This window comes from Coregonus clupeaformis, chromosome 30, assembly GCF_020615455.1.
Source record: "Coregonus clupeaformis isolate EN_2021a chromosome 30, ASM2061545v1, whole genome shotgun sequence".
NCBI lineage: Eukaryota > Metazoa > Chordata > Actinopteri > Salmoniformes > Salmonidae > Coregonus > Coregonus clupeaformis.
Window position 1 is genome coordinate 7,760,028 of NC_059221.1, and position 25,390 is coordinate 7,785,417.

At 42.0% G+C, this 25,390-nt stretch overlaps 1 protein-coding gene across 4 annotated transcripts in view; it reads right to left on the reverse strand.

Moving 5' to 3' along the window:
• Positions 1 to 11,264: 11,264 nt before the first annotated feature.
• Positions 11,265 to 25,390, reverse strand: part of LOC121546010 (ubiquitin conjugation factor E4 B) — a 101,482-nt gene continuing 87,356 nt past the window's right edge. For all 4 annotated transcript variants that reach the window (XM_041856973.2, XM_041856975.2, XM_041856974.2 and 1 more), the window contains 8 exons: positions 24,666 to 24,901; positions 24,333 to 24,459; positions 23,971 to 24,115; positions 23,714 to 23,848; positions 22,119 to 22,310; positions 16,311 to 16,485; positions 13,585 to 13,731; positions 11,265 to 11,524 (listed from right to left, as the gene is read on the reverse strand). In XM_041856973.2, coding sequence (XP_041712907.1) covers positions 11,457 to 11,524; positions 13,585 to 13,731; positions 16,311 to 16,485; positions 22,119 to 22,310; positions 23,714 to 23,848; positions 23,971 to 24,115; positions 24,333 to 24,459; positions 24,666 to 24,901 — 1,225 coding nt within the window. In that variant the 3' untranslated portion in view covers positions 11,265 to 11,456. The remainder of the gene's footprint in view (positions 11,525 to 13,584; positions 13,732 to 16,310; positions 16,486 to 22,118; positions 22,311 to 23,713; positions 23,849 to 23,970; positions 24,116 to 24,332; positions 24,460 to 24,665; positions 24,902 to 25,390) is intronic.

Consider the following 25,390-nt stretch of genomic DNA (forward strand, 5'->3'; position numbering starts at 1 on the left):
GAAGTGTTCACAGGCGGTTCTGCGATAGACTAGCCAGAAATGTCTGGGAACGTCCTGTTGTGGTTCAAAACGTTTTGACAAATTTTGCATTGTCCTGCTCACTACGACGAGAGTTTGCGTCTTACACAGCATCGAGTTCTACAGCAGACTGGACTTGATTTCCACAGAATCACTTGCTAGCTAGCGGAACCATTGGGGAAAAGCTAGCTACAATTCGCCAATAAATATACTTTCTACTGAGCACTACATTACGTGATGTAAATACAAACATGAATTGTGTTATCAGCTAGTAATTTTGCCCTTGTAGAACTTGGAAGACAGCGGCTAGAGGTCCGTGTATGGAGGTTCTGAGTACTGCTGTTTTTCTTATTGCACCCACCTGGTGTCTCAGCTCTACCAGTCCGTGATGGGAAGAATGGAAATATATGTTCCTTTTTATCTGATAATTGTATTTTTAATATAAACCAATCAGGGTTTAGGCCTGGGCATAGTACTACCACAGCAACCACGCTAGTTGTTAATGATCTTGTCAATGCCTTGGATGCTAAAAGAGCTGTGCTGCCTTGTTTATTGATCTGTCAAAGGAGTTCAACACTGTTGATCATTCTGTTTTGCTGAAGAAGTTATCAAGAATAGGCCTGGGATATACATCCTGTTTATGGTTTCAGAATTATCTTAGCGACAGAACTCAGGCCATCTTGACAGATGCTGTCGCTAAGATCATGCTAGGTCACGAAATGTTGACCCTGAGGACCTGCATATTTGCGCTACAAATGGAGCCCAAATTGAGCTTGTTTCTCAATATAAGTACCTGGGTGTCTGGATTGATGACAAGTTGTCCTTCGTAACGCATATAGAAAATCTGACTAAGAAGCTAAGAGAGTTTTTTTTAATATTGAAATAAATCATGCCTCAGTATTGAAAATAGGAGAAAGATTGTTCAAACAATGCTTCTCACTGTATTGGATTTTGATGATATTGTTTACATGCATGCGGGAACCTCTGTTTTGAAACCCTTGGGGATGCAGTCTAGCATTCCGCAATACGTTTTATCACAGGGGACAATTTTAGGACTGTTCAACACTGTATACAAATGTGGGATGGACCTCTCTGTCTGTAAGAAGAGAGCTGCATTCTCTTTTATTACAGAAACTCCCTTCATTAATTAAGTTAAGAATCATAAGTTACCAAACCCGTTCTCAGGAATGGATAACACTAGAGATCCCTTCAGTCTCCACAGATTTGGGAAAATCTGCGTTTTGTTCTTTTGCCCCTAATTTGTGGAATAATCTGCAGAGTTCACTGCAGTTGGGTGTGCTGGTGCCACGCAGGCAGTTAAAACTATTGACTGAGGACCTCTATGTAGTTGAATGTGATTGCTTTTATTAAATATGTTTATTTTGGTTTATTGTGTATACAGGGCTCTCTTGTAAAATAGATTTTTAATCTCAATGTGACTCCCTGTTTAAATAAAGGTTAAATAAAATAAGTAAATAAAATTACAATGGTAGCAGGCCAATCCTTCTCCTGGAGGTATGCTGGCTTCTGTTCCAGCCCAGCACTAACACACCCAATTCATCTTATCAAACCTAATGAGTTGATCATGTGTATTATTGCTGGGCTGGAATAGAATGCACACCCAGTAGATCAGGGAGTGGAGCAAGGTTGGCCACCTCTGGTAATGCTTTAGTAATAACAGCCTACTTACTAAGATGTCTAACATTTACAAACAAGTTAGAATAAAATGAACAAAATCTATTTTCATTAAACTTGTATTAATTGTTAACTTAAAAACATTGAAGATGAATGAACATTGACACTAGTTCATCACAGATCACAATTCTGCAATAAAAAGGTGTGAAGGGGATCTGCCACTTATGTCTTTTTCCGTGTTGCTTCCTCAAATTAACATTACCTTTTTATCCAGTTGTGAGCTCTCCAATGGGTTTTATTTGATTGTCACAGTCTCAGGATATCGGCCTTGTGAACCCATTTTGCAGCTTCACATAATGGCATGCATCGCCAATGCAGCCATAGGCCTACAGTATGATGGCAGAACTGGCCTAATGGGCATGTACAATCAATGTCCCCTTGTCAATGTACATCTGAAGCAGAGTATAGCTAAACTCACAAATTAGCATATTGATGAGCTAGAAAAATTTTCTCAATTTAAAATGATACCAGTAGATAATGTACAGTGCATTCGGAAAGTATTCAGACCCCTTTTTTTTGGCATTTTGTTACATTACAGCCTTACTCTAAAATGTATAAAAATAAACTCAATGCACTGTACAAGTTGAGAATGACACATACTAATTTTCACAAAGTCTGCTGCCTCAGTTTTGATGATGGCAATTTGCATATACTCGAGAATGTCATGAGTGATCAGATGAATTGCAATTAATTGCAAAGTCCCTCTTTGCCATGAAAATGAACTTAATCCCCAAAAAACATTTCCACTGCATCTCAGCCCTGCCACAAAAGGACCAGCTGCCATCATGTCAGTGATTCTCTCGTTAACACAGGTGAGATTGTTGACGAGGACAAGGCTGGAGATCACTCTGTCATGCTGATTGAGTAAGAATAACAGACTGGAAGCTTTAAAAGGAGGGTGGTGCTTGAAATCATTGTTCTTCCTCTGTTAACCATGATTACCTGCAAGGAAACACGTGCCGTCATCATTGCTTTGCACAAAAGGGGCTTCACAGGCAAGGATATTGCTGCTAGTAAGATTGCACCTAAATCAACCATTTATCGGATCATCAAGAACTTCAAGGAGAGAGGTTCAATTGTTGTGAAGAAGGCTTCAGGGCTCCCAAGAAAGTCCAGCAAGCGCCAGGACCGTCTCCTAAAGTTGATTCAGCTGCGGGATCGGGGCACCACCAGTGCAGAGCTTGCTCAGGAATGGCAGCAGGCAGGTGAGAGTGCATCTGCATGCACAGTGAGGCGAAGAGTTTTAGAGGATGGCCTGGTGTCAAGAAAGGGCAGCAAAGAAGCCACTTCTCTCCAGGAAAAACATCAGGGACAGACTGATATTCTGCAAAAGGTACAGGGATTGGACTGCTGAGGACTGGGGTAAAGTCATTTTCTCTAATGAATCCCCTTTCTGATTGTTTGGGGCATCCGGAAAACACCTTGTCTGGAGAAGACAAGGTGAGCGCTACCATCAGTCCTGTGTCATGCCAACAGTAAAGCATCCTGAGACCATTCATGTGTGGGGTTGCTTCTCAGCCAAGGGAGTGGGCTCACTCACAATTTTGCTTAAGAACACTGCCATGAATAAAGAATGGTACCAACATATCCTCCGAGAGCAACTTCTCCCAACCATCCAAGAACAGTTTGGTGACGACCAATGCCTTTTCCAGCATGATGATGGAGCACCTTGCCGTAAGGCAAAAGTGATAACTAAGTGGCTCGGGGAACAAAACATCGACATTTTGGGTCCATGGCCAGGAAACTCCCCAGACATTAATCCCATTGAGAACTTGTGGTCAATCCTCAAGAGGCGGGTGGACAAACAAAAACCCACAAATTCGGACAAACTCGAAGCATTGATTACGCAAGAATGGGCTGCCATCAGTCAGGATGTGGCCCAGAAGTTAATTGACAGCATGCCAGGGCGGATTGCAGAGGTTTTGAAAAAGATATGTCAACACTGCAAATATTGACTCTTTGCATAAACTTTGTAATTGTCAATAAAAGGCTTTGACACAGTTATGGAATGCTTGTAATTATACTACAGTATACCATAGTAACATCTGACAAAAATCTCTCATAACACTGAAGCAGCGAACTTTGTGAAGACCAATACTTGTGTTATTCTCAAAACTTTTGACCACGACTGTTACACACAATACCCCATAATGACAAAGCGAAAAAAGGTTTTTATACCTTTTTGCGTTTTTATATACACTACTGGTCAAAAGTTTTAGAACACATACTCATTCAAGTGTTTTTCTTTATTTTTTTTACTATTTTCTACATTGTAGAATAATAGTGAAGACATCAAAACTATGAAATAACACATATGGAATCATGTAGTAACCAAAAAAAGTGTTAAACAAATCGAAATATATTTTATATTTGAGATTCTTCAAATAGCCACCCTTTGCCTTGATGACAACTTTTTTTCAGCGGCAGGGAGACTCATCAGGATCGAGGGAAAGATGAACGAGCAAAGTACAGAGATCGTTGATGAAAACCTGCTCCAGAGCGCTCAGACTGGGGCGAAGGTTCACCTTCCAACAGGACAATGACCCTAAGCACACAGCCAAAAAAAATGCAGGAGTGGCTTTGGGACAAGTCTCTGAATGTGCTTGAGTGGCCCTGCCAGAGCCCAGACTTGAAGCCAAACAAACATCTCTGGACACCTGAAAATAGTTGTGCAGCGACGCTCCCCATCCAACCTGAGCTTGAGAGGATCTGCAGAGAGGAATGGGGAAAAACTCCCCAAATACAGGTGTGCCAAGCTTGTAGCGTCATACCAAAGAAAACTTGAGGCTGTAATCACTTCCAAAGGTGCTTCAACAAAGTACTGAGTAAATGGTCTGAATACTTATGTAAATCTGATATTTCAGTGTTTGTATTTTTAATACATTTGCAAAAGTTTGTATAAACCTGTTTTTGTTTTGTCATTATGGGGTATTGTGGGTAGATTGATGAGGGAAAAAAACAATTGAATCCATTTTAGAATAAGGCTCTAACGTAACAATCTGGAAAAAGTAAAGGGGTCTGAATACTTTCCAAATGCACTGTATATGAGGCTAACCATAAGCAATATTTTCTACATTATTTTTCGGACATGAAATTGTTTATTGCAAATCCAACCCTTGTATTCTAGGTACAGAACTGTAAATAAAAATAAGGAGCTGGCAATTTGCAGGCTAATTAAAAATGTCAAAAAGGAAAATAATGTGGCGTGGGGAATATTGTAATTCTACTTGTTTATTTGCTAAGAATGATTTTAGAATACAGAGAAAATCAGAAGGTCAATGGCATGGAGGAGGATTCCAGAGATGATGGTGGGTAAAGAGAGATTTGCACAACAATGTTTGCAAGTCAAAGCCACTATTTCCAAAGTACCCATTTATGTCCAAGTAGGCCTATGTACTTTACAGGAAGTGAGCAAAATTATCAATGTCATGACACAAGTATAATGAGTCATAAGCTATAATATGAGAATCATAATGTTAAGATACCATAATCCAATTGGTAGCATATTACATGGGAAATTCATGCTTAGTGTATTATTTACAATGTTATAATGCGTGTTACTGGTGATTTCTATTCTTTGGTGGGCAAATTCCATAATTTAATTCACAAATAGTGGCTTTGATCAGTTTTGAGGTTTAGGTTGCTTGATGTTCATTGCGAGCAGACAGCACAAGCAAACATTGTTGTCCAAATCTCTCTAACCACCATCAACACCAACAATCTCTGCAATCCTGCTCCATGCCATTGACCTTATGATTTTTGTCTCTTTATTCTAGCAAAGCAATATCATATAGAATTGGAAAACCAGACACAGCGATGATTGGCTTTAATCCATCTTTTTTGGTTGCGCTTGCCCGGAACTAATGACAGGTTGAACTATGTTTCATGAAGGGAAGATTTTCAAGCAAACATCTGCTCCTCACCTGATTGGTTAACTGCAGCGGTGGCAGCGTGCAATTTGCATAAAGCAGAGCAGAGCTGAACTTTTGCTATCGCTCTGCTAGCAGGGTTCGCACCGCTCACCTTCCCACAATCCCCAGGGCATTTCTCCGGTGCTTCCATTGAAAATGAAGTGGTGGAAACCCTACTTGAGATGGCGCTCGGAAAGCTCCCGCTGAAAAGTGCCCTTTGCCAAAAACCTGAGGGTGGATAGCACTTGGGTGTGCACCTGAACGGCATGCTTTTGCCTTTTTAAAGTAGGTCTTAAATCCTTGCAAAAATCCTATAAGATTGGCTTTGGGAAACAATATCTGATGAGCCAATCTGTACTTTCTGCAGAAAAAGTCCCACGTCTCTTAACGCGCTCTCTGCAAAATGCAGCATGTGCCAAATCTTCCAACAGAGCAAGAGCAGGCATCTCATTCGATTTCCCATTATCTCAGTCTTTTATAGTTTTTCAACAATGTTTCACTTTCACACATAGGCCTACATCTAATTTAACAAATTACCTATACTTTATATGGATAATTACACTGAACAAAAATATAAACGCAATATGTAAAGTGTTGGTCCCATGTTTCATTGGCTGAAATAAAATATCCCAGAAATGTTCCATACGCACAAAAAGCTTATTTCTCTCAAAGTTTGTGCACAAATTTGATTACATCCCTGTTAGTGAGCATTTCTCCTTTGCCAAGATAATCCATTCACCTGACAGGTGTGGTATATCAAGAAGCTGATTAAGCAGCATGATCATTACACAGGTGCACCTTGTGCTGGGGACAATAAAAGGCCACTCTAAAACGTGCAGTTGTGTCACACAATGCAACATATGTCTCAAGTTTTGAGGGAGCGTACAATTGGCATGCTGACTGCAGGAATGTCCACCAGAGCTGTTGCCAGAGAAATTAATGTTCATTTCTCTACCATAAGCCGCCTTCAATGTTGTTTTAGAGAATTTGGCAATACGTCCAACCGGCCTCACAACCGCAGACCACGTGTAACCACACCAGCCCAGGACCTCCACATCTGGCTTCTTCACCTGCGGGATCGTCTGAGAAACTGTGGGTTAGCACAACCAAAGAATTTCTGCACAAACTGTCAGAAACCATCTCAGGGAAGCTCATCTGCGTGCACGTCATCCTCACCAGGGTTTTGACCTGACTGCAGTTCGCAGTTGTAACCGACTTCAGTGGGCAAATGCTCACCTTTGATGGCCACTGGCACTCTGAAAAAGTGTGCTCTTCACAGATGAACCCCGATTTCAATTGTACCGGGCAGATGGCAGACAGTGTGTATGGTGTCGTGTGGGTGAGCGGTTTGCTGATTTCAACGTTGTTAACCACCCCATGGTGGCGGTGGGGTTATGGTATGGGCAGGCATAAGCTACGAACAACAAACACAATGGCAATTTGATTGCACAAAACATACCGTGACGAGATCCTGAGGCCCATTGATGTGCCATTCATCCGCCGCCATCACCGCATGTTTAAGCCTGAAAATGCACGGCCTAATGTCAGAAGGATCTGTACACAATTCCTGGAAGCTGAAAAAGCCCCAGTTCTTCCATGGCCTGCATACTCAAACGTCTCCCACTGAGCATGTTTGGGATGCTCTGGATCGACATGTACGACTGCGTGTTCCAGTTCCCACCAATATCCAGAAACATTGTACAGCCATTGAAGAGGAGTGGGACAACATTCCACTGGCCACAATCAACAACCTGATCAACTCTATGCGAAGGAGATGGGTCGCGCTGCATGAGGTAAATGGTTGTCACCAGATACTGACTGGTTTTCTAATCCACGCCCCTGCATATCTGTATTCCCAGTCATGTGAAATCCATAGATTAGGGCCTATTGAATTTATTTCAATTGACTTATGTCCTTTTATTTGTATTTATTATGGATCCCCATTAGCTGCTGCCAAGGCAGCAGCTACTCTTCCTGGGGTCCAGCAAAATTAAGGCAGTTATACAATTTTAAAAACATTACAATACATTCACAACATTAAGTGTGTGCCCTCAGGCCCCTAGTCTACTACCACATATCTAAAACACCAAATCCATGTGTAAGTGTGTGTATAGTGCGTATGTTATTGTGTGTTTGTATGCATGTGTCAGTGCCTATGTTTGTGTTGCTTCACAGTCCCCACTGTTCCATAAGGTGTATTTATGTTTTTTTAAATATATTCTTACTGCTTGCATGAGTTACTTGATGTGGAATACAGTTCCATGTAGTCATGGCTCTATGTGGTACTGTTCGCCTCCCATAGTCTGTTCTGGACTTGGGACTGTGAAGAGACCTCTGGTGACATGTCTTGTGGGGTATGCATGGGTGTTCAAGCTGTGTGCCAGTAGTTCAAACAGGTAGCTCGGTGCATTCAACATGTCAGTACCTCTCACAAATACAAGTTGTGATGAAGTCAATCTCTCCTCCACTTTGAGCCAGGAGAGATTGACATGCATATTATTAAATGTTAGCTCTCTGTGTACATCCAAGGGCCAGCAGTGCTGCACTGTTCTGAGCCACTTGAAATTTTCCTAAGTCCCTCTTTGTGGCACCTGACCACACGACTGAACAGTAGTCCAGGTGTGACAAAACTAGGGCCTGTAGGACCTGCCTTGTTGATAGTGCTGTTAAGAAGGCAGAGCAGTGCTTTATTATGGACAGACTTCTCCCCATCCTAGCTACTAATATATCAATATGTTTTGACCATGAATTTACAATCCAGGGTTACGCCAAGCAGTTTAGTCACCTCAGTTTGCTCAATTTCCAGATGATTCATTACAAGATTTAGTTGAGGTTTAGGGTTTAGTGAATGATTTGTCACAAATACAATGCTTTTAGTTTGAAATATGTAGGACTAACTTATTCCTTTCCACCCGTTCTGAAACTAACTCCAGCTCTTTGTTAAGTCTTAGTCATTTCAGTCACTGTAGTAGCTGACGTGTATAGTGTTGAGTCAGCTAGACACACTCAAAGCCAGTGGCATGTCGTTAGTAAAAAGATTGAAAAAAGTAAGGGGCCTAGACAGCTGCCCTGGGGAATTCCTGATTCCACCTGGATTATGTTGGAGAAGCTTCCATTAAAGAACTCCCTCTGTGTTCTGTTAGATAGGTAACTCTTTATCCACAATATAGCAGAGGCTGTAAAGCCATTACACATACGTTTTTCCAGCAACAGACTATGATCGATAATGTCAAAAGCCGTACTGAAGTCTAACAAAACAGCCACAACAATCTTTTTATCATCAATTTCTATCAGCCAATCATCAGTCACTTGTGTAAGTGCTGTGCTTGTTGAATGTCCTTCCCTGTAAGCGTACTGAAAGTCTGGTCAATTTGTTTACTGTAAAATAGCATTGTGTCTGGTCAAACACCATTTTTTCCAAAAGTTTACTAAGGGTTGGTAACAGGCTGATTGGTTGGCTATTTGAGCCAATAAAGGGGGCTTTACTATTCTTCGGAAGGGGAATAACTTTTGCTTCCCTCCAGGCCTGAGAGCATACACTTTACAGAAGGTTTACATTGAAGATATGGAAAATAGGAGTGGCAATATTGTCCGCTATTATAATCAGTAATTTCCATCCAAGTTGTCAGACCCCGGTGGCTTGTCATTGTTGATAGACAAAAATAACTTTTATGAACTCAGTAAAATCTTAGAAGTTGTTGCATGTTATTTTTATATTTTTGTTCAGTGAAAGTTTCACTACCAAGACTTAACCAAAATGGATCCCCATTCCCAAATCCTAAATGTATCACCCTCCCCTTTGTATAGCTGAAATGTATTAATTAAGTATACATAAAGTCTTACAAAACTGAGAACAAAATAAACAATGAATAAAGCGATTGAATGCATTCTGCTGCTAAAAACCTATAAAACCTGTAGGCTGTGACAACTGCTTATCCTTGCAGCGTTATATGCATTCACTTCGTCAAATATATGTATACAGTTGAAGTCGGAGGTTTACGTACACCTTAACCAAATACATTTAAACTCAGTTTTTCACAATTCCTGACTTTTAATCCTAATACAAATTCCCTGTCTTAGGTCAGTTAGGATCACCACTTTATTTTAAGAATGTGAAATGTCAGAATAATAGTAGAGCGAATGATTTATTTAAGCTTTTATTTCTTTCATCACATTCCCAGTGGGTCAGAAGTTTACATACACTCAATTAGTAATTGGTAGCATTGCCTTTAAATTGTTTAACTTGGGTAAATGTTTCGGGTAGCCTTCCACAAGCTTCCCACAATAAGTTGGGTGAATTCTGGCCCATTCCTCCTGACAGAGCTGGTGTATCTGAGTCAGGTTTGTAGGCCTTGCTCGCACATGCTTTTTCAGTTCTGCCCACAAATTGTCTATAGGATTGAGGTCAGGGCTTTGTGATGGCCACTCCAATACCTTGACTTTGTTGTCCTTAAGCCATTTTGCCACAACTTTGGAAGTATGCTTGGGGTCATTGTCCATTTGGAAGACCCATTTGCGACCAAGCTTTAACTTCCTGACTGATGTCTTGAAATGTTGCTTCAATATATCCACATCATTTTCCTTCCTCATGATGCCATCAATTTTGTGAAGTGCACCAGTCTCACCTGCATCAAAACACCCCCACAGCATGATGCTGCCACCCCTGTGCTTCACGGTTGGGATGGTGTTCTTCGGCTTGCAAGCATCCCCCAGTTTCCTCCAAACATAACGATGGCCAAACAGTTCTATTTTTGTTTCATCAGACCAGAGGACATTTCTCCAAAAAGTATGATCTTTGTCCCCATGTGCAGTTGCAAACTGTAGTCTGGCTTTTTTATGGCGGTTTTGGAGCAGTGGCTTCTTCCTTGCTGAGCGGCCTTTCAGGTTCTGTCGATATAGGACTCGTTTTACTGTGGATATAGATACTTTTGCACCTGTTTCCTCCAGCATCTTCACAAGGTCCTTTGCTGCTGTTCTGGGATTGATTTGCACTTTTTGCACCAAAGTACGTTCATCTCTAGGAGACAGAACGCGTCTCCTTCCTGAGCGGTATGACGGCTGCGTGGTGCCATGGTGTTTATACTTGCGTACTATTGTTTGTACAGATGAACGTGGTACCTTCAGGCGTTTGGAAATTGCTCCTAAGGATGAACCAGACTTGTGGAGGTCTACAATTTCTCTGAGGTCTTGGCTGATTTCTTTTGATTTTCCCATGATGTCAAGCAAAGAGGCACTGAGTTTGAAGGTAGGCCTTGAAATACAGCCACAGGTACACCTCCAATTGACTCAAATGATGTCAATTAGCCTATCAGAAGCTTCTAAAGCCATGACATCATTTTCTGGAATTTTCCAAGCTGTTTAAAGGCACAGTCAACTCAGTGTATGTAAACTTCTGACCCACTGGAATTGTGATACAGTGAATTATAAGTGAAATAATATGTCTGTAAGCAATTGTTGGAAAAATTACTTGTCATGCACAAAGTAGATATAGATGTCCTAACCGACTTGCCAAAACTATAGTTTGTTAACAAGAAATGTGTGTAGTGGTTGAAAAACGAGTTTTAAAGTCTCCAACCTAAGTGTATGCAAACTTCCGACTTCAACTGTATGTAGATATATACACACAAAGTCATGAGCAAAAACCTTTTAAAAGTCGTAATTTTATTGTTTCATTTTAGCGCCAAGGGCCTTTAGATGACGATCCGAGAAAATAAGGATAAAGGGAGAAAAATCTCATCAGGTTTTTTTGTCTTTTTTGTTGTTGTTGATGGTATTGAATTCAGGTGTGGTGGTAACATCCCTTACCCCCGGAGTTGGGGGTTGGGGGTGTCACTAGAGGAAACGTCCCTGGCCTTGCTTCTCTCTCATCCATGCCTGGATCCTCTCCTTCAGTTCAGGGACTGTGAATAAAGACACAATGACACAGCAAAACGTGACCACAACCCCCTGGGGACCTTAACAGTTAATAAGGTATGCTAGTTACTCTTGACCCTGATCTCTCTTTTGACGAACATATCAAGACTGTTTCAAGGACAGCTTTTTTCCATCTACGTAACATTGCAAAAATCAGAAATTTTCTGTCCAAAAATGATGCAGAAAAATTAATCCATGCATTTGTTACTTCTAGGTTAGACTACTGCAATGCTCTATTTTCCGGCTACCCGGATAAAGCACTAAATAAACTTCAGTTAGTGCTAAATACGGCTGCTAGAATCCTGACTAGAACCAAGAAATTTGATCATATTACTCCAGTGCTAGCTTCCCTACACTGGCTTCCTGTTAAGGCAAGGGCTGATTTCAAGGTTTTACTGTTAACCTATAAAGCGTTACATGGGCTTGCTCCTACCTATCTTTCCGAGTTGGTCCTGCCGTACATACCAATACGTACGCTACGGTCACAAGACGCAGGCCTCCTAATTGTCCCTAGAATTTCTAAGCAAACAGCGGGAGGCAGGGCTTTCTCCTATAGATCTCCATTTTTATGGAACAGTCTGCCTACCCATGTGAGAGACGCAGACTCGGTCTCAACCTTTAAGTCTTTACTGAAGACTTATCTCTTCAGTAGGTCATATGATTGAGTGTAATCTGGCCCAGGAGTGTGAAGGTGAACGGAAAGGCTGGAGCAACGAACAGCCCTTGCTGTCTCTGCCAGGCCGGTTCCCCTCTCCACTGGGGTTCTCTGCCTCTAACCCTGTTGCAGGGGCTGAGTCACTGGCTTGCTGGTGCTCTTTCATGCCGTCCCTGGGAGGGGTGCGTCACTTGAGTGGGTTGAGTTACTGACGTGATCTTCCTGTCTGGGTTGGCGCCCCCCTTGGTTTGTGCTGTGGTGGAGACCTCTGTGGGCTATACTCGGCCTTGTCTCAGGATTGTAAGTTGGTGGTTGGGGATATCCCTCTAGTGGTGCGGGGGCTGTGCTTTGGCGGAGTGGGTGGGGTTATATCCTTCCTGTTTGGCCCTGTCCGGGGTTTCTTCGGATGGGGCCACAGTGTCTCCGGACCGCTCCTGTCTCAGCCTCCAGTATTTATGCTGCAGTAGTTTATGTGTCGGGGGCTGGGGTTAGTTGGTTATACCTGGAGTACTTCTCCTGTCTTATCCAGTGTCCTGTGTGAATTTAAGTATGCTCTCTCTAATTCTCTCGTTCTCTCTTTCTCTCTGAGAACCTGAGCCCTAGGACCATACGTCAGGACTACCGGGCATGATGACACCTTGCTGTCCCCAGTCCGCCTGGCCTTGCTGCTATTCCAGTTTCAACTGTTCTGCCTGCGGCTCACGAAACCCCTACCTGTCCCAGACCTGCTATTTTCAACTCTTAATGATCGGCTATGAAAAGCCAACTGAGAGACCTGAGCCCTAGGACCATACGTCGGGACTACCGGCCGTGGTGACTCCTTGCTGTCCCCAGTCCGCCTGGCCTTGCTGCTATTCCAGTTTCAACTGTTCTGCCTGCGGTTATGGAACCCCTACCTGTCCCAGACCTGCTGTTTTCAACTCTTAATGATCGGCTATGAAAAGCCAACTGAGATTTATTCCTGATTATTATTTGACCATGCTTGTCACTTATGAACATTTTTGAACATCTTGGCATGGTTCTGTTATAATCTCCACCCGGCACAGCCAGAAGAGGACTGGCCACCCCTCATAGCCTGGTTCCTCTCTAGGTTTCTTCCTAGGTTTTGCCTTTCTAGGGAGTTTTTCCTAGCCACCGTGCTTCTACACCTGCATTACTAGCTGTTTGGGGTTTTAGGCTGGGTTTCTGTACAGCACTTCGAGATATTAGCTGATGTAAGAAGGGCTATATAAAATAAAATTGATTGATTGATAGTAGGACATGTTGCCTAAAAGAAAATGGAAAATAAACAAAGACTTAAATTGCAGTTATCGAGTGCTGGTCCCCTTTTTTCTTTATGTGACCAACTGTTGACTGGAAGACCATGCTGTGTGTGTGTGTGTGTGTACATACGTGACTCCAGCATGCTTTCGTTGAGAGGCTGTCTGTTAAAGGGGTCAGTGGAGGAGTTGAGAAGGTGGCGGAGGATGATGGCTCGGTCCATGATGTTCCCAGAGGGCAGTATCACAGGGTCAGTCATTAGGGTGTCCATCAGAGGGTCTGTGGACACACACATACACAGACAAACAAAGATAAAATTACATTTTATCTTCAATTAAAATGAAATTCATAAAATCTAAATATACATTCCTCTCTTCAGACATTGTTATTAAGTTCTCTGCAATTATTTTTGCATGCATGTGTCTATGCTCAAATCAAAGCACAGACTTCAGAAACGTATGCAAAGAAATCTTGATTAAGATAATGTAATTAATTATCTTTAAATTAAAAGTTGTGTCCTTTATTGAAATGTCGAGAGGTGGCTGTACTGTGGTAGAGGGTTTTATATGTTACACGTTTTATGTTACATGTGAGGACTCAATCGCGATTTATGGCATTGTCTGGATGGCTGACCATATGTTCGCTATCACAAAAGTCAAACACACCTTATCCGTGGCGGGACGTTCCCTGGGAGCACGGACACCGACGGTGGTGTGAAGACAGATGAAAACTTGAATAGACTAAATTAATGTTACTGTGTGAATTAAATTGTCGTGTTTGGATTGTTTCAAGAGTTCATAACCAGCTGTGAATTTTGACAGGTTTTCTTATATTGTAAGTGCTATAGATGTATTTTTACCGAGTTACTGTCTTAATCTGTTTGTCGGACGGCGGTCAGTTCAAAGAGGGAGCGACACAGATGTCCTATCATTTAGATAATTGAGGTTGAAGAATGCGTGTGGTGCTTTTATGCCTTTTGTTTATTGTTTTGGCCAAACAAAGTGATTAGAATTAGACGATGGGAGATACTGAGATTTGGCGCTCTGGGAAGAATAAAAGATGGGTGGAAACTTTGCACATGGAGCCATTGTAAACCACTCTCCTGGTGTAGTGTTCCGTTACACAATAGTGTATTTTATACTTTGAGATATTTTGTATCTTTTGACATTGAATACTTCTGGTACGTACCATTTGATAATAGTATTCTTATTACATAACTGTAATACATCTGATTACTTTGAAATGGATACAAACAGTATATTTCTGAGTAATATTCCTTGAATTATTATTCGATGTATGGTCTAATGGTAAATGTTATTCACATTACACATAGCATATACAGTGCATTCGGACAGTATTCAGACCACTTCCCTTTTTTTTATGTTACAGCCTTATTTTAAAATTGATTAAATAATTGTTTTCCTTCATCAATCTACACACAATACCCCATTTAGACATTCTGAAAATGCATAAAAAATACAACAGAAATACCTTATTTACATAAGTATTCAGACCCCTTGCTATGAGACTCAAAATTGAGCTCAGGTGCATCCTGTTTCCATTGATCATCCTTGAGACGTTTCTACAACTTCATTGGAGTCCACCTGTGGTAAATTCAATTGATTGGACATGATTTGGAAAGGCACACACCTGTCTATATAAGGTCCCACAGTTGACCGTGCTTGTCAGAGCAAAAACCAAGCCATGAAGGAATTGTCTGTAGAGCTCCGAGACAGGATTGTGTCGAGGCACAGATCTGGGGAAGGGTACCAAAAAATGTCTGCAGCATTGAAGGTCCCCAAGAACACCTCCCGAGTGGCGCAGTGGTCTAAGGCACTGCATCGCAGTGCTAGCTGTGCCACTAGAGATCCTGGTTCGTATCCAGGCTCTGTCGTAGACCCATAGGGCGGCGCATAATTGGCCCTGCGCGTCCAGGGTAGGGGAGGGAATGGTCGGCAGGGATGTAGCTCAGTTGGTAGAGCATGGCATTTGCAACACCAGGGTTGTGGGTTCATTTCCTACAGGGGGCCAGTATAAATAATAATGTATGCACTCACTCTGGATAATAATGTATGCAAGTCGCTCTGGATAAGAGCGTCTGCTCTGGATAAGAGCGTCTGCTAAATGACTAAAATGTAAATGTAAACACAGTGGCCTCCATCATTCTTAAATGGAAGAAGTTTGGAACAATCAAGACTCTTCCTAGAGCTGGCCGCCCAGCCAAACTGAGCAATCGGGAAGAAGGGCCGTGGTCAGGGATGTGACCAAGAACCCGATGGTCACTCTGACAGAGCTCCATAGTTCCTCTGTGGAGATGGGAGAATCTTCCAGAAGGACAACCATCTCTGCAGCACTCCACCAATCAGGCCTTTATGGTAGAGTGGCCAGGTGGAAGCCACTCCTCAGTAAAAGGCACATGACAGCCTGCTTGGTGTTTGCCAAAAGGCAACTAAAGGACGCTGTCTGTGTGACCCTCATTACTCACAAAATGTCCGGAATTTTACCACGATAGAGGGTCTTCCTTTTACGTCCCAATCGAACTGATTGAAGTCAGCTCTTTTGACCCAAGTCCTGGTCTTACTCATTATGAAAAAATCCTACGGACGTTCAGAACATTGCAGATAGATACGTAATGTACAGAACAGACACGGTGCTGTAGTAGGCCTAATGTGGAATAGAGGACTGTGCCAAATCTTACTGCGACGTTGCATCCAAATGAACATGCCACTGCGGTCAAGGGCAATTAGTAACTCAAAATAAAAATATATTTTTGAAGTTCCAAAACTTGCCAGTTTTGAACACTAGAAAGTGATTTTAAACACTTTCGAGTTTGAACACTGGAAAGGTTGAACACTTGCCTTTAAACTCATCAGGTGCGTCACTGTAGTCCATTTCGGACTGAGAGTTCCTGGCGACTATCTCCTCCACCTTCTCCGATAGCAGCTTGAATTTTTCAATGGCGATGGTGGACTTGATGCCGGCTTTCTTCATCTTGGAAATCACTTCCTCAAAGAGCTCTCGGCTGTATGACCGCTGGAAAGGGGAGAGAAAGAACACCATGTAAGCCTTAGGAGTATTCATTACTGCACACCATAGCAAAACGTTCTGCAACAGTAGATCCCTCCCCGCATTTTGGATTTGAGATCAAATGTTTTATTCAAGGCGACAGTACAGAATGTCACCTTTTATTTCAGGGTATTTTCATACATATCTGTTTTACCATTTAGAAATGAAAGCACTTTGTGTATCTAGTTCCCCCCCCAGGTGAATAAGTCATAAGTATTTGGACAAATTCCACTATACTGTGTGTGTGTTTGGGACTTTTACCATTATTAAAGACCATAATATTGAAACCATTAGAACTACTGTAGCCTAATGGCTTGCTTTTTCGCCAGGAATGGTCTAACTAATCCAGAACTTTTTTGAAAGGAATAAACCACACACAGATGGGCCGTTTCCTGGAGACAAAGTTTAAAAGAAAATGTTGTGATCCATTTTAAACACGAGAGACCAACAAAATGGTTAAAAGGGTGTGGCAGTAGCTGGAACAGAGGCATTTAGTGGGCAAAACCTGGTACTTAACATTCATTTATGGTAAATAATGCAATCAACTTCAATGGCAAATTTCTCTGAACAGGGGGGAAGAAACGTCACCAGACGCAGAGGGAATACATTTCATAGGATGAAGAAGCAATACTCCAAGCCTCCATACTACTTGTCAGACAGAGAACGGTTACAGTATACTGGTTGTTGGGTTGGGGTATCCGTGGGAGGCCTTTGATCATTTTATTGGATTCCTCATATCTTACTCATTGTTAGGAAGAATTATGGTCCAAATCGGATGTTAGGTACTATATTTATTGAACATTATATGAATCCTATAAATTAAAAAAGGGCTAATTTGGGTGCAATCAATTAGCTTAATTTCTCAGATCAAATTACATTTAAACAAAATAATGTTTCAGGAATGTTAATCTTATCTCTTTCTAACTACAGAAACTATTTCAGAACAATCTGAGATGGGTGTCGAAATCCTCTGTGTTTTTTGAGGTGCAACGACCCTTGGGGGACTATATACAGTGCCTTCGGAAAGTATTCATAACCCTTGACTTATTCCACATTTTGTTGTGTTACAGCCCAAATTCAAAATGGATTAAATATATTTTCTCACCCATCTACACACAATAACCCCATAATGACAAAGTGAAAACATGTTTTTAGAAATGTTTGCAAATGTATTGATAATGAAATACACAAATATCTCATTTACATAAGTATTCACACCCCTGAGTCAATACTTTGTAGAAGCACCTTTGGCAGCGATTATAGCTTTCTAGGTAAGTCTCTAAGAGCTTTCCACACCTGGATTGTGCAATATTTGCCCATTATTCTTACAAAAATTATTCAAGCTCTTTCAAATCAGTTGTTGATCATTGCTAGACAACCATTTTCAGGTTTTGACAGATTTTCAAGTAGATTTAAGTCAAAACTGTAACTCGGACACTCAGGAACATTCACTGTCATCTTGGTAAGCAACTCCAGTATAGATTTAGCCTTGTGTTTTAGGTTATTGTCCTGCTGAAAGGTGAATTAATCTTCCAGTGTCTGGTGGAAAGCAGACTGAACCAGGTTTTCCTCTAGGATTTTGCTTCATTCCATTTCTTTTCAACCTGAAAAACTCCCCAGTCCTTAACGATTACAAGCATACCCATAACATGATGCATCCACCACTATGCATGAAAATATGGAGAGTGGTACTCAGTAATGTGTTGTATTGGATTTACCCCAAACATAACACTTTGTATTCAGGACAAAAAGTAAATTGCATTGCCACATTTTTTTGCAGTATTACTTTAGCGCCAAGTCGCATGTTTTGGAATATTTTTATTCTGTACAGGCTTCTTTCTTTTCACTCTGTCAATTAGGTTAGTATTGTGGAGTAACTACAATGATGTTGATCCATCCTCAATTTTCTTCTATCACAGCCATTAAACTCTTTAACTGTTTTAAAATCACCATTGGCCTCACGGTGAAATCCCTGAGCGGTTTCCTTCCTCTTCGGCAACGGAGTTAGGAAGGACGCCTGTATGTTTGTAGTGACTGGGTGTATGGATACACCATCCAAAGTGTAATTAATAACTTCACCATGCTCAAAGGGATATTCAATGTCTGGTTTTTACATTTTTTTACCCATCTACCAATAGGTGCCCTTCTTTGCGAGGCATTGGTAAACCTCCCTGGTCTTTGTGGTTGAATCTGTGTTTGAAATTCCCTGCTCGACTGAGGGACCTTACAGAAACTTGTATGTGTGGGGTACAGAGATGAGGTAGTCATTCAAAAATCTTGTTAAACACTATTATTGCACACAGAGTGAGTCCATGCAACTGACTTGTTAAGCACATTTTTACTCCTGAACTTATTTATGCTAGCCATAACAAAGGGGTTGAATACTGTACATATTGGCTCAAGACATTTCAGCTGTTCATTTTTATTTTAATTTGTAAACATTTCTAAAAATATAATTCCACTTTGACATTATAGGGTATTGTGTTTAGGCAAGTGACAAAACATCTCAATTTAATCCATTTTAAATTCAGACTAACATAACAAAATGTGGAATAAGTCAAGGAGTATGAATACTTTCTGAAGGCAAAGTGCTTTAATTTCTAAAGGGTAAAAACAGATGTATATGAAAATACCCTCAAATAAAATATGATATTCTGTACTGTCGCCTATTATGAATATCTCAAATCTAAAATGCTGTACAGTGCCTTTAGAGAGTATTCATACCCCTTGACTTATTCCACATTATGTTGTGTTACAGCCTGAATTCAAAATGTATTACATATATATTTGTTTACCCATACACACACACACACACACACACACACACACACACACACACACACACAAATAACCCATAAAGACAAAGTGAAAACATGTTTTTAGAAATGTAAGCAAATTTATTGAAAATGAAATACAGAAATCTAATTTACATAAGTATTCACACCCCTTTGCTATGACACTACAAATTGGGCTCAAGTGGATCCAATTTCCGTTGATCATCCTTGATATGTCACTACAACATGATTGGAGTCCACCTGTGGCCAATTCAATTGTCTGGACATGATTTAGAAAGAAACACACCTGTCTATAAAAGCTCCCACAGTTGACAGTGCATGTCAGAGCAGAAACGACCATGAAGTCCAAGGAACTGTCCGTAGATCTCAGAGAATTGTGATGAAGCATTTACAGTGCATTCGGAAAGTAGACCTTGACTTTTTCCACATTTTGTTACGTTACAGCCTTATTCTAAAATTGATTAAATTGTTTTTTCCCTCATCAATCTACACACAATACCCCATAATGACAAAGCAAAAACAGGTTTAGACATTTTTGCAAATGTATAAAATAAAATAAACTGAAATCTCACATTGACATTATTATTCAGACCCTTTACTCAGTACTTTGTTGCAGCACCTTTGGCAGTGATTACAGCCTTGAGTCTTCTTGGGTATGACGCTACAAGCTTGGAACACCTGTATTTGGGGAGTTTCTCCCATTCCTCTCTGCAGATCCTCTCTAGCTCTGTCAGGTTGGATGGGGAATGTTGCTGCACAGCTATTTTCAGGTCTCTCCAGAGATGTTCGACTGGGTTCAAGTCCGGACTCTGGCTGAGCCACTCAATGACATTCAGAGACTTGTCCAGAAGCCACTCCTGTGTTGTCTTGGCTGTGTTCTTATGGTTGTTGTCCTGTTGGAAGGTGAACCTTTGCCCCAGTCTGAGATCCTGGGTGCTCTGGAGCAGGTTTTCATCAAGGATCTCTCTGTACTTTGCGCCATTCAACTTTCCCTTGATCCTGACTAGTCTCCCAGTCCCTGCCACTGAAATATATCCCCACAGCATGATGCTGCCACCACCATACTTTACCGTAGGGATGGTGCCAGGTTTCCTCCAGACGTGATGCTTGGCATTCAGGCCAAAGAGTTAAATCTTGGTTTCATCAGACCAGATAATCTTGTCCTTTAGGTGCCTTTTGGCATACTCCAAGCGGGCTGTCATGTGCCTTTTACTGAGGAGTGGCTTCTGTCTGGCCACTCTACCATAAAGGCCTGATTGGTGGAGTGCTGCAGAGATGGTTGTCCTTCTGAAAGTTTCTCCCATCTCCACAGAGGAACTCAAGAGCTCTGTCAGAGTGACCATAGGGTTCTGGGTCACCTCCCTGACCAAGGCCTTTCTCCCCCGATTGCTCAGTTTGGCCGGGCGGCCAGCTCTAGGAAGAGTCTCGGTGGTTCCAAACTTTTTCCATTTAAGAATGATGGAGGCCACTGTGTTCTCTGGGACCTTCAATGCTGAAGAAATGTGCCTCGACACAGTCCGGTCTCGGAGCTCTACGGACAATTCCTTCGACCTCATGGCTTGGTTTTTGCTCTGACATGCACGGTCAACTGTGGGTCCTTATATAGACAGGTGTGTGCCTTTCCAAATCATGTCCAATCAATTGAATTTACCACAGTTGGACTCCAATCAAGTTGTAGAAACATCTCAAGGATGATCAATGGAGCAGGATGCACCTGAGCTCAATTTTGAGTCGCATAGCAAAGGGTCTGAATCCCTATGTAAATAAGGTATCTGTTGTTGTTTTTTAAATACATTTGCAAAAACTTTTCGCTTTGTCATTATGGGGTATTGTGTGTAGATTACTGAGGATTTTTATTTATTCAATCCATTTTAGAATAAGGTTGTAACGTAACAAAATGTGGAAAAAGTGAAGGGGGTCTGAATACTTTCCGATGGCACTGTACTGTATCTGGGGAAGGGTCTAAAACAATTTCTAGAGTGTTGGAAGTTTCCAAGAGCACAGTGGTCTCCATCATTGGGAAATTAAAAAAAATATGGAACAACCCAGAGTCTACCTAGAGCTGGCCGTCCGACCAAACTGAGCAACCGGGCATGAAGGACCTTGGTCAGGGAGGTGACCAAGAACCCAATGACGACTCTGACAGAACTACAGAGTTAATTGGCTGAGATAGGAGAACCTGCCAGGAGGACTACAGTCTCTACAGTACTTCACCAATCAGGGCTTCATGGGACTGTAGAACTGCTTTTACTTCTTGATTCCCTGCTATGTGTACACAATATTCAGTTAGGCTGCAGTAAGGTCTTTCCTGCGGAGTTATTTTAATGTATAAAGATCTTTATTTAGCAGGGGTTTAGATTAGTTGAGATTAATGTATTCGTCATACATTTTAAATATTTCTGGTCATACATCAGTAAACAAAGTTATACAGTATAGAAAATACATACAGTAGAGCAGGGTTCTTCAATTCCGGTCCTGGAGGGCCGAAACACTTCTGTTTTTTATTTCTACCTGGTAGTTAATTGCACTCACCTGGTGTCCTAGTGTGAATTAGCCCCTGATTAGAAGGAGAGGATGAAAAACAGAGGTGTTTCGGCCCTCCAGGACCGGAATTGAAGAACCCTGCAGTAGAGCATGCATACAAACATTTAATGGAGCCTACTTCTACTCAGACATGGGTTCATACTTGCCAGATGGGCGGGGTTTGCAGTTTTGGGACTTTTCTATTGATTTATTAAGTCAGGCGAGCTCAAACAAGCACAAATAAAGTATTTGAAACCCAGGTATGCGACTACTACAGTTTACCTGGTCGTCGGCGATGGCCTTGGCGAAGCGGGCACAGTCAAGTTGCAGGTAAATGTCAGTAAGCTGGTCTAGGAGCTTCTTGGGCTCAAAACCGTACTTCTCTGGATTCTCCACCTTCAGGTCCCGGCACTTGGGCCCGCACAGCTGCTGGAGGTTAAAGTTCAGCATGGCCGCCAGACGAGGCCCCAACTCCTGGAACGCACAAAGCAGGAAGTTCAGTCACCAGGAAAAATATTTATTGTGTATCTACGTCCATGAATAGGAATGGTTTAAGGTTATTATTGAAGTAGGCTTTAAACAGTACAGGGCTTGACTTACAGGTAAATTTGCCAGTGGCACACCGGGCCAGTACCAAGTGAAAACTACTGGCCCGGGCCAAGATCACAGGAAAGCAAGTTACAGCGCCTTCAAAGACTTATTCCACATTTAGTTTTGTTACAGCCTGAATTCAAAATTGCAGAAATATTTATTTTTTTCCTAACCCATCTACACACAATACCCCATAATAACAAAGTGAAAACATGTTTCATTAATGTATTGAAAATGAAATACAGAAATCTCATTTACGTAAGTATTCACAACCCTGAGTTGTGTTAGAATCAATCACCTTTGGCAGCAATTACAGCTGTGAGTCTTTCTGGGCAAGTCTCTAAGAGCTTTGCACACCTGGATTGTACAATATTTGACATTCTTTTAAAAATTCTTCAAGTTCTGTCAAGTTGGTTGTTGATCATTGCTAGACAGCCATTTTCAAGTCTTTCTGTAGATTTTCAAGCCGATTTAAGTCAAAACTATAACTAGACCACTCAGGAACATTCAATGTCATTTTGGTAAGGAACTCCAGTGTAGATTAGATTATTGTCCTGCTGAAAGGTGAATTTGAAAGCTTGATTAACTGGCCGGTGAGCTCGGCAGATGTTGTCGAGCCCTGCAGTAATATGTTTTCACAGTGCCATCTGTCCCATGTATTTTGTGCTGCAGCACAGCAATGTTCTATTGTTGGGAGAAAAACAAAAAGGAGATGATTAACACCACTTAGTAAACGAAAAATGTAGAAAAATGAATGTTACGCCTTACTTTTCCCATCACGGCACTCTTGAAGAAAAGGGATGAAGGCACATACCAAGCCGAAACACATTGGCGTTTGTTTTTCAGGTTTTTTTTATTTTTCTACCGTAATGCCAAGACAATAAACGCTTTTTAAATCAATAAATTATTCCCTGCTTTTCTTCAAGAGTGCCTTGATGGGGAAAAGTAAACCGCACAATACATTTTTCTACATTTTCCGTTTACTAAGTGGTGGCCATCATACCCTTTGTTTTTCTGCCAGTCATAGGCTACCCTTTTCAAAGAGGCCTTAAAATGTTTTATCCATTTGAGCGCACCAGCACATAGTTTTTTCTTCTGAATGTTCTATTGTTGTTGTTGGCTGCTGTGTGTGGCTATGTTGACAGCCAGTAAAAGTAATGTTAACCTCATCTTTGTCAAATACAACATTTGTAAACGGGGTGTTCTAACGCCCATCTCTCCCTTTGTAACCTGGAAACAGAGCATGATTCAAATGTGTATTTTTTCCTGGTCAGAGTGGTACTCACGGGCCGGAGGAAGGGCTTCTGGACCTGCTTGGTGAGGATGTGGAACATGTCGACCGTCTCTGTAGCCAGGGCCAGGTAGGAGCGCGACACCCGCTCATCCTGGGTCAACTGGGACTGGCGGCTCTGCTGCTGCTCCTGAGGGAGAAAGAGAGAAACACTCAGTGTTTCAGTCTTAACGCACTACAAAGGTGCTTCGTAACACATTCATAAGCACTTCACAACACGTTTGTTTTTTTCCCCAGGAATTCCGTACTGACCCTGGGAAGTTGATCCCACTGCTCCTTGTTTTTAACCTCCTCCTGGACCTCATGGATGCGCTTCAGGGACTCCAGGCTCTCGTCCAGCAGGAAGGTGGTGTCGTTGATCAGCATGTTGATGTAACGCACAAACTGCTTCCCGGAGCTACAGGGGAACAAACAGATGTATTGATTGACTGGGAGGCCTTTGGAAGCCAGTGGAAGCCACACAGAAAATTCACTATGAGTCTGAACTAGTTCTGAGTACATTTTACACGCAGCATACAGCATGACCGGACAGTGGCCACCTATTTAGACCAGGCTGTCACCATAATAGTAATTGTCATAAGATAAATACTAAGCTTTGATTCTAGCCCACTTACTTGAACTCTTCCAGGAAAGTGCCGTGGTGGCCCATGTTCTGCCAGAGGCTCTTGAAAATGGTGCTGATGTGGTAGCGGATGGTGAACTTGTCGTAGAACTCGCTGGTGGCACCGGTGTGCTCCACGTCTGTGGAAGGGAAGAGACACTCAAGAGTCAGTTGCCTGTGAGAATCAGTCCACTTGACTTCACTCTAATAGCATTTTCGAGCCAAGCCGAGCTGTACTACACATCCACTATAGTTGATGAAACCAAGACCAAGAAAATATCCAAGCCAGCACAGTACAGTTTATGTTGCAGCAGCAACTGAACCCCCCTGCACCAAGTGGTCTTACCAGTGTAGAACTTCATGAGGGCTGGGACCAACAGTTTGACGGACAGGGGGTGGTTCTCCATCATCTCAGAGAAGCGCTGGGTGCGCGGCTGCACGGCCGGGTTGGTGACAAACAGCACCTCCACCAGCTTGGCGATCAGGTAGGGGTTCCGGATGTAGTTCTGACTGCAGATGAACACCACCAGGAAGGTGACAATATCCTGGACGCAGGGCTCATACAGAACCTGAGGGGAATACCTGGCAGGGGATAGAAAATGGATGCTGACTGTCAGTCAAAAGCCATTTCTCAGAAGACGCATTATTTTACCTTTTATTTTTTTAAGGTAATTTCTATATGACCCCCATTCAAACATCCCCTTATTTAAAAATGTTCTGCTGGTATACCCTCGTTTATACATAATGTGTAACCAGCAATTTGGGAGGGGTGTTGTTAAACCCAATTCATCTTTCTTTGATTCCTCGCTTCCTCTCTGCTCACCACCTCCTCATAACGCATTGGAGGAGAAGGTCTGGGTGGAGGGACCTTTGAATTTCTCCTGCAATACTGTTTGAGAAGGTGCAGAGAGAGGATGCGAGGAAACGAGGGGAGACTAATTGAGAAAAAGTCAAACATTTACATTTTAGTCATTTAGCAGACGCTCTTATCCAGAGCGACTTACAGTTAGTGAGTGCATACATTTTCATACTGGCCCCCCGTGGGAATCGAACCCACAACCCTGGCGTTGC